Below are 13,196 nucleotides of genomic sequence, written 5' to 3' on the forward strand. Positions count from 1 at the left end.
GAAAATTCTCAGGAAGACTTCAATGGAGCCAGGACTCCACCTTAATCAATGAGAGTTTTGCCATTGACTTTAATGGAGTCAGTATTTCACCTGCAGTTTTTAGGCTCCATTAGAGGATCACTATGTTTGAGTGAAGATAAATGCTAGTTCTTCAAGGAAAAGGTTCGTTGCCGTAATATCATTTATTATTAGCATAGAGCACAGAGGGCCCCAATTGGAATTCAGGCCCAATTACGATGGGCACTGTTTAAACGTAGAAAAGTAACAATCCCTGCCTCGAAGGGCTTGCCATTTAAAGATGTGTCTATAGCAGTGTTTCCCAAACTTGGGACTCCTCTTGTTTAGGGAAAGCCTCTGGTGGGCTGGGCCGGTTTGTTTACCTGCTGTGTCCGCAGGTCCAGCTGATCGCAGCTCCCACTGGCTGTGGTTCGCTGATCCAGGCCAATGGGAACTGCTGGAAGCAGCGGCCAGTACGTCCCTCGGTCCTTGCTGCTTCCAGCAGCTCCCATTGGCCTGGAGCATCGAACCGTGGCCAGTGGGAGCCACGATCAGCCGGACCTGCGGACGCAGCAGGTAAACAAACCGGCCTGGCCTGCCAGGGGCTTTCCCTAAACAAGGGGTGTCCCAAGTTTGGGAAACACTGGTCTATAGCATCCGTACAGCCAATAGAAGTATGACTGACTCTCTTATTTTTTGGCCTGTGCTCCCAGCCAGGAACAGTAATAATGCACGTGTTGCAAATGGTGCAGGGAATGTCCACCGACACATTTATGTGGAAGTTCTAAAGTAAGAAAATGTTTTTAATACAGATTCTCAGAGTGAATTCAGTATCAACATAATTTACTAATTTATCAGCATGCAGGTAGAGAAATGGCTCAGGACGTCCTGTGATTAAATTGCTCCGTTTTTTGGGGGTATATGGTACACTTTTAACAGAGTGCCCAGTGAGTTTATATTAAGATTCCTAAATTAGATACATTATTTTCCTTCATGCTCCCAATCCCTCCCACCAAAAAAGCAACATTTATTTTAAATGGACCTTTTGTATTTTTGATATAGGTTGCTTTCAGATACTGAACAGATAAACATTTTAAGAAAAGCAAGATCTTATATTCATCAGGAAAAATATCATGAGGCGGTAAGTGAATCATCACCATACAGTGACAAATCTTTGAAAACTTAGAATAAATCTTGGACTTCCATCGTCTTTTTTCTATTTTCCATTTAAGTAGCCGCCTGATTTTTTTTCCTTTTACTGACTCGTCTTTTACTAACATAAAATTAATCCTATTGTAAGTCTCCATAGCCTCACAGTTCCATTCATTCAATTATAAACAATAATTTTGATTGCATATTAAAAGTGACAGGTTTTTTTGAATATTTTAAAATTGTTTGCTGCTGTTGCTGATGTTTCTGACCAAATGAACCACATTTATTTTTGGTGTAACTCTTTTGAAGCCAGTGCAGTTACATGTGGATGAATTTGGCTCAGTGTTTTATGAAGGGTAGTGGATATATTGTGCTCAGATATGAAAAAATAACCATAGTACCTTTCAATCAAGAATTTCAACCAACCCTGTGAGATATAACCTTACAGCACTCTTGTGAGATACAGTAGGTAAATGTCATTTACAGATGGGTACTTTACAGCAAAGTTAAAGGATTTGCCCAAGGTCACACACTGAACCAGCGGCATATCTAGAAAAAAGAATCTATGGGGCCATGTTCTGATCACAAATCCTTGTTTGTTTGTTTTTTTCCCTCACCTGATACAACAGTTTTATTTTAACTTCTCCATAGTCTGTAGATTTAACTGGTATAAGGAAGACCCAGATTATAACAAGTTTACACCGAATGCTTATTTTTATGTTTTATTCTGCTCTTGGTGTGCACACCCTTGAGATCGGACTCTTTTGACCATCAGTGTCCACTGGGGCCATGCATATTCCTTGGGTATCCTCATGATCCAGTATCAAGGGCATAAATGACAGTCTGGGTCTAACCACCATTCAGTTCTTTCTTGATGACCCTAGCTGTGAGATGGAGCTCCTCAGTGTCTGGTCTTTGCAATTTTTTTCACAGTCCTTTTGTAAACATTTATATATATTAGTGTACTTAGGAGTAGTTTTAATTAGGATACTTTGTCCATCAGAAAGATTTGATAGTTTTGGTAGTTTACCAACTTTGTTTTTATTTTACTCTGATATGGGAATTCTTCCCTGTACTGGGCCTTATGGATGTCTTATCCTAAGTCACCTTTAAGTGTTGTCCCTCTGGTGAGGCAATCAGTGATGGGCACACCAGTTGCTTTTTTTGTCCCGGGAAGCTCACATCTCCAACAAATATTCTGTCTGCAGGTCCTTTTCTAAAAGGACTTTGAAGGTGAGAGAGACATGCCTAATCATTTTATTAGACTACTTTAGGCAGCTGACCTCTAAACCAGGTGGGGCAAACCCCTCTGGACAAGTTCCATCTCAGGCCAGAAAGTGCCCTTTTGAGTTCTGGTTCCACTAGCTCCCAGGCCTCATCATCAAAGGCTGGCCTAGCTTCAGACTTGCGTAGGACTGAAAAAGTCAGATTTTCAGAGAGAGGGGAATATTGCTCCCCAGGGAAGAGCAGAGGCACATCCCCTTTGAGATTTCCCAGTCAAACGAGGTCCAAGACACCTCACTGCTCCTAATCGAAGAAGACTCCAAGCTGGACTCCCATCATAGTGGGGAGGGATCCCGTACATATTCTCTGAGGGTCCTTTTTTGAGTTTTATGAGTCTGAAGAAAGTTGAGGGCTTCTTACATGGCTAGATCGCATAGGTATAGGAGTAGGCATATGCCCTGGTATCTTTCTCCCTGGCACCCAGGCCCTTTTCCATATAATGTTCCAAAATGGCCTTATTGGCACACCTGGGGTCTTCACCGTACAAGGCATCACACTTCTGCACTACCTTCTAGGGTACAAACCTCATCCCCTGCTATGTCGTCTTCATCCCCAGCTGAGGAATTGCTCCTGTTTTACCTGGATAACTACAGAAGCTTCCAGTATCTGCTCAGACATATAGCCAGTTCTCTTGAGATACCAGGCACAAGGAGAGGAGGTACAAAAGACCTTACATAAGCTTTTGAATGTTCTTCATGGCTCCATGCCTGAGCTTTTGGCACTTCCCATCAATAAAGCCCTTTTACAGCTGGCAAAGCATATCTGGCAAATGCCAGTGACTGTAACTCTGACCTCTCTCTAACAGCTGATAAGAGATACTAGGTGCTGTCGGCCAGGGAAGAGTATCTACACTCATCCAGTATCTGGCTAGCTAGCGGTTGTGGCAGCTTACGAAAAGAGCAGACAATAACAACCAAGGATGATTCTGGGAGATAAAGAACCTAAGCAGCTTGATTTGTTCATTCATAAATTATTTGTCTGCAGCCTGCAATTCTCAATCGCTGATTATCAGGTGGTGCTGGCATGATATGACTTCTTAAATTACAATAAATTGTGTAAGCTCGAAAACATCTCTCTCTTACCAATGGAAATTGGTCCAGTAAAAGATATTACCTCACCCACCTTGTCTCTGTAATATCCTGGGACCAACACAGCTACAACAACACTGTATACAAAAAATTCAGAATTTATTGACAAAGTCCTTGAAAGAACAGGGAGCAGTTTAAATCTTTGATTTCTGAGGCAATCTTTGATTGCAAGGATGTCCTCTCAGGCAACTCTGAATGCTACTGATACTGCCTCTTGATCCATGGTGATAGCTGTTGTTATCCCAGGTCCCAAATTCTGGCATCTTGAGAGAGATGCATTGATCATGGAAGATCTTCACTTTAAGGGCCTGGGTCTCTTTAGTACAAAACCCTGACAAGGCTCTTCTCTTATTGAAGGACTCCTGGGCCACGCTCCCCTCTCTCTTGGAGTTTATATACTGGCTTCTGAAGGAGAACAGGGAAGACCATGCACTTATGCTAGACAGAGACCATCATTTGATACCTTTTTCCAACAAAAAGCCTTTGCACCTACAAGAAAGAGTTTTTTAAAAAGACGTTCCTCCTCTGCTATGGCTTCATCCCATTCTGTGTCTTTGTCAAAATAATCACTTTGACAGATTGGTAAGGTGTCTTTCTACTGTCAGTCTACTGGATCTACACCCTTTTTTGCCCGCACTTAGGAATCATCTACAGTTTTTCAAGGAGTCATGGAACCTGATAACCTTGGGCTGCTGGGTTCTTGAAATAGCCTCAGTCAGATATTCACTACAGATGCATACCATTCCTATCCCTACCCCTTCTCCTTCCCTTTTAAGGGGCTGTGCTCATGAGACACTGTTACATCTGGAAGGGGAGTCCTTTCTGTCTCTCAGAGTATAGAAGAGGTTTAGCTAAAATTCAGGGGAAGGGTTTTTATTCTAATTACTTCCTAATATGGAAGAAAAAGTCAGGATGGCAACTAGTTTGGAATTTGAGAGGGCTCATTACCTTCAACCGATAATTCAAATTCAGAATGGAAATCGTAGCCTCTCCAATTCCATCACTAGATTCACTAGACTGGTTTGGGGTTCTTGATCTGCAAGATGCCTACTTCCAGTCTCCATACTTCCAGCATCCCCTTATAAGTATTCAAGACTTCAGATGGGACAGAACTATTATCAGTACAGAGTACTGCCCTGTGGTCTTTTTGCACTGCCAGTGGTGTTTACCAAGGATCTAGCAATCATCACTATTAGACTCCACAATAACCCGAGCTTATCTGTCCCAAGACAGATTTGAAGCCACGTCCAACCTCATCATTTATTTTCAAAAGCATCCTCATGCTACTGTAAGGAATTGGGTAAGACTTCTTGGGCACATGGCCGCTTGCACATTCATCACACAGTGTGATATACTATTGACTGGCTAAAGTTGATATACATGCCAAGCAAACACTACATGGACATGACTCTACTAATCCCTCACAACATTCTAACATTAATAAACAGATAGTAAGATCCTAATCTGGTGTGCAGGGGAGTACCTTTTTTCTTTGCCTCTCTCAACCAAGATTTTTGTGATGAATATGTCCCTTCTGGGTTGAGAGCACATCTGGACCATCATCAGGCACAGGATCTAATGGACTCAAGAGAAGTCTCATCGTTGTCATGGTAAATCTCAAAGGGACTCAAATCTCTTCTACTGGATTTAATAGATAGTAGGAATGTCTTACATTCAAATCCAATCTCCCTCCACCTCACCACTTGGCTATTTGCTCGATGTCAGAGAGATCATGTTCCTCAGATGTCCAGAACACCTTGATCCAAAATAGAAAGGATTCCACCACATTAACATATGCTGCTAAATAGAAGAGATTCAGGTTATGGTGTGAATAATGATATTTACAACTGGTTAACTCCTGCGTCCCTACTGTCTTGGACTATTAGCTCTGAATTCTTCAGAAAAAGCTTTGACTGTATTTGGCAGTCATTTCTGCATATGACCACAACCTCCAGAGCCATATTGTGTTTTCCTACACCATTATAGTTAAGTTTCTTCATGTTTTTCCACTGGTAAGGGAAGTTCCTCCATGGGACCATAATGTGTTCTGGAAGGCTTAATGAGCCCTCCATTTGAACCACTGGCAAGCTGTTCCCTGTTACTTATATATGAAAAAGTCCTTTTTAGTAGCAGTCACATCAGCTAAAAGAATTGGTGAAATGCAAACTCAGACGGCAGGCCCTTCTAGTATAATATTTCATAAGAATAAGGTATCACTGACACACCATCCCAAGTTCTTACCCAAGGTAGTCATGGATTTCCGTTTGAACCAAATGATTCATTTACTAGTATTTTTCCATAAGCTACATTCTAATCAAGGGGGAAAAAACTAGGCTTCAAACTTCAGGTGTTTGCAGAGCCCTGCCTTTTTATTTACAAAGGACCAAATCCCTCAGTGTCTCCTCAAAGCTATTTGTAGCATTTGCTGACAGAATGAAAGGTAGAGCAGTATCAGCCCAGAAACTATCCAGTTGGGTATTGGGATGTATTAGGGACTGTTATGAGCTAGTTAGGTTAGATCCTTCCTCTCAGATTAGGACTCACTCCATTATGCAGCTGCCTTGCAAAGCATTTCCATTTCAGAGTGGAACATTTGTGGACAAGCACTTGAGGAAAGAAAACTTACTTAACTTACAGTAGCTGGAGTTCAAGGTGTGTTGTCTGTATATATTCCATGACTTGCCCTCCCCCCCCACACACACACTATTACAGAATTCTGAAACATCTGGGTTCTGTGCTGATGAAGGGACAGAATGGCAGTTGGGTCCACACTATCCTCTATGCCCTCAGTATGGGAGCAGAACACCTAGGGCTCATGCCCAATGGATACTGATGGCCAAAAGACTCCAATGTCTAGTGTATGGGGGTGCATGCGCAGCAAGATTAGAATATATGGACAACATATCTCAAAGAATTCTAGTTACTGTAAGATAAGAAACTTTTCTTTGCTATATGTTTTCTTGTTAAGTTTATTTTAGGAGTATGTTCTACCTGAAAATGTTGTAAATTGTTATGATATCTGTTCTTTTTTTCTCTAAAGGTATCTCTTTGCAAAACCCTGATTAGCCTTGCTTTGGAAGGATTGTCATATTACCATACTTACGACAGATTGTTCTTGGGCATAAGTGTTGTCATGGGTTTTGTGGGCTGGACATCTTATGTGATTTTGCTAATTGTCAAGACACATACTGGTCTGACTAGGAGTACCCACGATAAGGTAGGTTGAAATATGCAGTGATGTTGCTGCCCGGTTAATTAGCAATTTATACATGCATAGTATTATTTGTACAAAAACAGTAGGCCAATTGATAGGCCCAGAAGCAAAGCTGGAGTAAAAGATCCTTGCCAGCAGAAACTACTTGTAGTTTGAGGGAAATCTCCCTCACCAACTTGCAGGTATGGTTCAGGACATCTGAAAAGATGGGCCATTGTGTAACGTATGAGGAGGACAACTGGACAGATTCCATTGCTTCTAGTTGCAGTAGATTTGTAGTTCACAGCAACTGTAGTATACCTTGATTCATTAAAGTCAAGAAATACAGACCATGTATCCATATTTAACCAGGTCAGTCTACACAGCAGTGGAGATTCTGTTAGCCTTTTCATGACACTGCTCTTTTCCCTCCTCTTTACCAGATTTCTTTTGTTCTTTTTTTATTATTATTTTACTGAGATGAATTTTGGACATAGATTCTCTGACTGTGTTTTCAATATTTCCCACTGATTGTTATTCATGACCATGTGTTAGAAATGTAGTGTAGTTGTATTGAAGGAAAACTACTTGTATTTTGCTTAGTCACATTCTGAAACCACACTCAGACAGACACATTTATTTCCATGTACAGTATTGGGCAATGTTTTTGGAAATGAAGGCTTAAATTGGTGCTTGGGGGAATTTTCCCTAATATTGGCCTTTCTTATTTAATACTAGTGACAATCATTTTGCTGGTAATGCTGTATGAGGTAGGAGAATATAAACTAACTTCTCCCTTCTTTCATATTGGCTTAACATCAGAAGAACATAGCAGCGTAAATACATATTCGCCCTTAATTCTAATTATTTAATATTAAAATATCTTGTGATTGTTAATCCAGACTGACTAATAGGACTGTTTATGTTAAACATCTCCTAAAACTGTGTGTGGCTTTTTATGCTCCTCACAAAAACACTACCCCTTAAAACAATGTGTTGTTTAATTTAGGAAGAATTCTAAGTTTATCAGTTTTTCCTATTTTTAAACATCCACAGAAAATGTAAATCTCCTTTCATCTGCAATTTGGGACCAAGTTGTGGAGCCAAAAGATATTGTCAAGGTTCCTTCCCCACCCTGAACTCTAGGGTACAGATGTGGGGACCTGCATGAGAACCTCTAAGTTTAACTACCAGCTTAGATCTGGTTTTGCTGCCACCACCCAAATTATGAGTTATTTGGGAAACTCTGTCTACCTCCCCCCCAGAATATCTCCCTCCCAAATACTATAACCCTTCCCTGGGTAGCCTTGAGAGACTTCTCCACCAGTTCCTGGTGAACACTGATCCAAACCCTTGGATCTTAAAACCAGGAGAAATTAACCATTCCCCCTCTTTTCCCCCACCAACCCCCTTGGATCTTAAAACAAGGAAAAGTCAATCAGGTTCTTAAAAAGAAGGCTTTTAATTAAGGAAAGAAAGGTAAAAATCATCTCTGTGAAATCAGGATAGAAAATAACTTTACAGGGTAATCATATTCAAAGAGCCCACACGAAACCCCTCTAGCCTTAGGTTCAAAGTTACAGCAAACAGAGGTAAACCCTTTAGCAAAAGGAACATTTACAAGTTGAGAAAACAAAAATAAAACTAACACACCTTGCCTGGCTGTTACTTACAAGTTTGAAATATGAGAGACTTGTTCAGAAAGATTTGGAGAGCCTGGATTGATGTCTGGTCCCTCTTAGTCCCAAGAGCGAACAACCCCAAAACAAAGAGCACACAAACAAAAGCCTTCCCCCCCACCAAGATTTGAAAGTATCTTGTCCCCTTATTGGTCCTTTGGGTCAGGTGTCAGCCAGGTTACCTGAGCTTCTTAACCCTTTACAGGTAAAAGGATTTTGGTGTCTCTGGCCAGGAGGGATTTTATAGTATTGTACACAGGAGGGCTGTTACCCTTCCCTTTATAGTTATGACAGATATATATTAACATTTGTGATAGAATGAGTTGCATTAGGTCAGTTTTCAATGTGACATATCTTATCCTAACTTAATATGACATAACATGCCAGAAATTTTATTTTAAAAGTTATTTAGATTTGATACTTCCTGTCAGTTTAGATCGGGGCGGGCAAACTTTTTAGCCCGAGGGCCACATTAGGGTTGCGAAACGGTATGGAGGGCCTGGTAGGGAAGGCTGTGCCTCCCCAAACAGTGTGCCTCCTCCCACTTCCTGCCCCCTGACTGTCCCCCTCAGAATCCCTGACCCATCCAACCCCCCATGCTCCTTGTCCCCTGACCGCCCCCTCCTGGGACCCCCTGCCCCTAACTGTCCCCCTGGGACCTCAGCCCCTATCCACCCCCCTTCCCAAGCCCCTTTCAGAATGTGGCCCTGTGAACATGGGCGGAGGACAACTGCGCAGCCAGAGAGAAGTGGCTGTCCCCCTTCAAAGCGCCGCTTCTCTCCAGCCGGCTGCACGGCCGCCCAGTGCTCCTCCTGAGTCCTCCGGCCGTGTTCCACGGGCTCCCGCAACCTGCACCGCCCGCCTGCTCCCCTGCCCCCGCAATGCAGCACTCCTGCCCCCCGCGGAGGGTGCGCCGGTGCTGAGCTGCCTGAGTGCCCGGCCCTGGGGCTCCCTGTTGTTGGGGGGCCGGGCCAGGGCACCCTGTGTTCACTTGTAAATCTGCACCAGAACCGCACCGCCTGGCTGGAGCCAGCCATGCCGGCAGCACGGTGAGCTGAGGCTCCGGAGGGGCAGGGGGGCCGGGAGCTCAGGTGCTGGGCAGGAGAGCCCCGCAGGCCAGATGTGGCCTGTGGGCCATAGTTTGACCACCTCTGGTTTAGATAGAAACAGTTTTATGTCAATTACAGGGGAAGGAAGAGGAATGAATGCTTTACACTAGCTAGCTGGGCTGCTCTCCCCTACATGTTTAATACGTTTGCATATCCCACTATATATTTTTATACATGCATCTGACGAAGTGGGTATTCACCCACAAAAGCTTATGCTCCAATACGTCTGTTAGTCTATAAGGTGCCACAGGACTCTTTGCTGCTTTTATATATTTTTACTTCTTCAAAGAAGTTGACACAACTTATAGAAGAAAAACAATAGGGTTGTTGGGTTTTTTTAGGCTTTGTCAGCATATAATGTACCAAAGACTGCCATTGGATCCTAAGGCTTTTGCATGTTATGTCAAGTTGTAATGGGCTTCAGAACAAAAATGTTTAATAAAACTTTAACCTTTCAAATATCAGAATGTTCCCAGATTACAGTGAGTGGTTCCTGAATCAGTGTAAATAAAAGCTGTGACAAGAAAGGAAAATGCGTATTTAATGTTCCTCTTTGTAGACATAGAGGTGATGGATATGCACTAGTGCTATTTTAAGTGTAGCCTATCAGTTTAGAAAATTTCATCCTTTTCTAAGTGTACATCAGAGTTTTATATTTTTTTGAAATTCCTCTTTCGTATAGATCCTTTATTCCGCAATAAAGAAGCATGATAAAACAAACTGCATTCTCTCTTACCTACTAAAAGGAATATTCTCTTTAGGTTATAAATTCTTTGGAGAAGCCCAATTTTTTTAAGTCATTAACATGGCTAGCTGTGTCTAGAAGCTTTTAAACAATAGTTATCTATAGCCATCTCTTGTCTATAGTCTTATACTTAGATTGTAAGTTCTTCAGGGCAAGGCTTATCTTTTTTGTGATGAGTTTCTGCAGTTGCTAGCACAATGAGGCTGGGGCTTCTAGGAGCTATCACAATACAAATAAAAATAGCCATGTCCCTTGGTTTCTTGTATGAACATCAAAATCCAAAAAGGTTTAGAAAAAAAGAGGATTAATACCAAATAAATTAATTTCAACAAATAAATGCAAACTTGAAGCCTCTTCTTGCAGACCTGCCTTACACAGAAAAACCTTATTCACACAAGAGAAGGCTGTGGAGAATCAGTCTGTAGTTCCTGACAAGAGGGTTGGATTTTCCAATAGTAATTAAAGAATTGTATTCCAGTTTGATTACTAATTTCTTACACAAAAGAAACAAATGTGCACATGGAATTTTACGTTGAAACTTTTGGACATAGTAAATGTTATGCAAACTTGGGTGCTAAAATTTATTTTTCTAAATGCATATTTAGACACCTAAATAGAAGTGTTCTTATTTTCCAAAATACTGAGTAACTGTAACTCCCTTCGATTTTCAAGTACATTGTGCATGCACAGATCAGTGTTGTATGTACCAGTTTGTGGAGACACATTTTTCACATGCAGTTTACTGTAAGTCCTTTTTTGCTTGAAAATTTAGCCCTACATGTCTAAATGCCACTCCTAAGTATTTTTCTGCCTGGAAACACTATACGTTTCGCTGATGAGCTGCCTTGTTACATTAGTGTAGCTGCTTTCTTGGAATAATGTTTGATGTACTGTGCATCAGATAACTGGGAAATAGTATTTTGGAGTTTGAAATATTAGAGTACTGTTTCAGGAATGTTTATATGAATCATTTGCATTTCAGGCATCTACTGTTCTCCTCTTGTATGGTTTTGCAGCTATTGGAGTATTAATAGCTTTTTTCCTGCTGATTCAAACCTGTCCGTGGACGTATTACATATATTGTCTGTTACCGGTGCCAGTATGGTATGCAGTTGTGAAAGAGTAAGTAAAGAATCAAGCTGATTCATAAACTCATCTCGCTTGTCTTCTCCGCCCCACCCTTTTGTTGACAATCAAATTATGCAAAAGTCATTGAGAAATGTTTTTCTTCCTTTTATGAAGTATTCATTTTCCAGGACATTCCAGGACACTCTGGTTTATCTCTCCCTAGCAGGTGAAGTGGGGTTTCCAAACTGACAGCTATATTTGGCCCTTCTAGTAGATACCTCTTCTATTTGGAAATTTTTTTGACCAATAAAAATGGTCTCATACTCTCCAAAAACAAAATAACATTGCAGGATGTGGGAGAAGCTTCCCCTAGAGTCTAACCCCTGGAGCAAGTTCCTGATGTGTTGGAGTGGAATTTGCAGAAACTGATTTCATAAGTTGGGCAAAACGTTCCTTTTTTCAGTGATTTTTCAAACTAAGTCTGGTCCAAAGTGCTGAACACTCTCAACCCCCACTGCAGTTGAGGACACCCAGCACCATTCAGGATCAGGCTCTAATTCTGCAAAATTGGTTGATGGTTCTGGCCTATGCTGAAAAAATGTTTGAAAAAGTTTGCGGTTGCCATTACCTGCCTGACATATTGGCTGTTTGTATTATTCAAAGAAAACTGGTCATGCTCCTGTTGGCTTTTTGTAATGACCTATTTAAGTAAACACTAATAAAGCTAACCAGGCATATTTTTGTCAATGCTTTTGAATTTTTCATCAGTTTCAGTGGATGCTGAACTTAATGTAAATAATTGTAAACTCAGTAGTCCATAGAGATGAAGGTAGTTCTGATGATAAAATAATGTGTAAAGTTAAAAAAAATGAGGGCTGCTTCTGAGCACTTACACTCTTAAACCTCCTAATTTATGGCAGTGATTCTGTCTAATTTGTTTTAACTAAAGATAACGATTATCCTGTGCAATCTTCCTAAACAGATTCAGAGTTATTCAAGACCTTGCGTCATTGGTCTTGGTATTTCCTCTGGGTCAGTCTATTGGATTCTTACTAGCTGGTGCTCTGGGAATTGAAATATTAGTAAGTACTTTATTAATATGTATTTATAAAGGACCTCATTGCTAGCTTTTTATCTGCTTGAGGAAATGTTGCTTTTATTAAAGTTTGTTTTTCATTTTCTTATTGAAATTTTTTACTAGGTTTTCAGCTTTTTTTATCGCTCTACACTTACTTTTGGTCTCATTGCCTTTGCTGGCTGGCCATTGATCACACGACTGTGGACTCAGGCAAAGGTACAGTAATGATTTGCCAAAAGGCATTAAATTGATTGGTAGTTGGTTACCTTTTAGTCTCCTCTTTTGGACTGTGGTCTCCTGATTCTCATTCCTGTAATGCACTTCCTGTTATCACTGTAATGGCTAATATCAAGCAGGACAAGATAATGCCACATTTCCTGGGTCTATTGATGTTACAGTTTCACAGGCCAAGCAGTAAGGGTGCTGACCGAGCAGCGCTACCGTGACGCTTGACTGAAAGCTGATCTTGACTGTAGAAATCATAGAATCATAGAATATCAGGGTTGGAAGGGATCTCAGGAGGTCATCTAGTCCAACCCCCTGCTCAAAGCAGGACCAATTCCCAACTAAATCATCCCATCCAGGGCTTTGTCAAGCCTGACCTTAAAAACCTCTAAGAAGGGAGATTCCACCACCTCCCTAGGTAACCCATTCCAGTGCTTCACCACTCTCTGAGTGAAAAAGTTTTTCCTAATATCCAGTCTAAACCTCCCCCACTGCAACTTGAGACCATTTGCTCCTTGTTTGTCATCAGGTACCACTGAGAACAGTCTAGATCCATCCTCTTTAGAACCCCCTTTCAG

At 41.3% G+C, this 13,196-nt stretch overlaps 1 protein-coding gene across 5 annotated transcripts in view; it reads left to right on the forward strand.

The window, feature by feature from the left end:
• PIGN (phosphatidylinositol glycan anchor biosynthesis class N) overlaps positions 1 to 13,196 on the forward strand; it is a 186,697-nt gene that overhangs the window by 97,984 nt on the left and 75,517 nt on the right. For all 5 annotated transcript variants that reach the window (XM_045003648.1, XM_045003649.1, XM_045003647.1 and 2 more), the window contains exons 13-17: positions 1,060 to 1,138; positions 6,562 to 6,738; positions 11,230 to 11,369; positions 12,298 to 12,397; positions 12,517 to 12,609. In XM_045003648.1, the coding sequence (XP_044859583.1) occupies positions 1,060 to 1,138; positions 6,562 to 6,738; positions 11,230 to 11,369; positions 12,298 to 12,397; positions 12,517 to 12,609 (589 nt within the window). The remainder of the gene's footprint in view (positions 1 to 1,059; positions 1,139 to 6,561; positions 6,739 to 11,229; positions 11,370 to 12,297; positions 12,398 to 12,516; positions 12,610 to 13,196) is intronic.

The sequence above is a fragment of the Mauremys mutica genome, chromosome 2 (genome assembly GCF_020497125.1).
Source record: "Mauremys mutica isolate MM-2020 ecotype Southern chromosome 2, ASM2049712v1, whole genome shotgun sequence".
In the NCBI taxonomy this organism is placed as follows: domain Eukaryota; kingdom Metazoa; phylum Chordata; order Testudines; family Geoemydidae; genus Mauremys; species Mauremys mutica.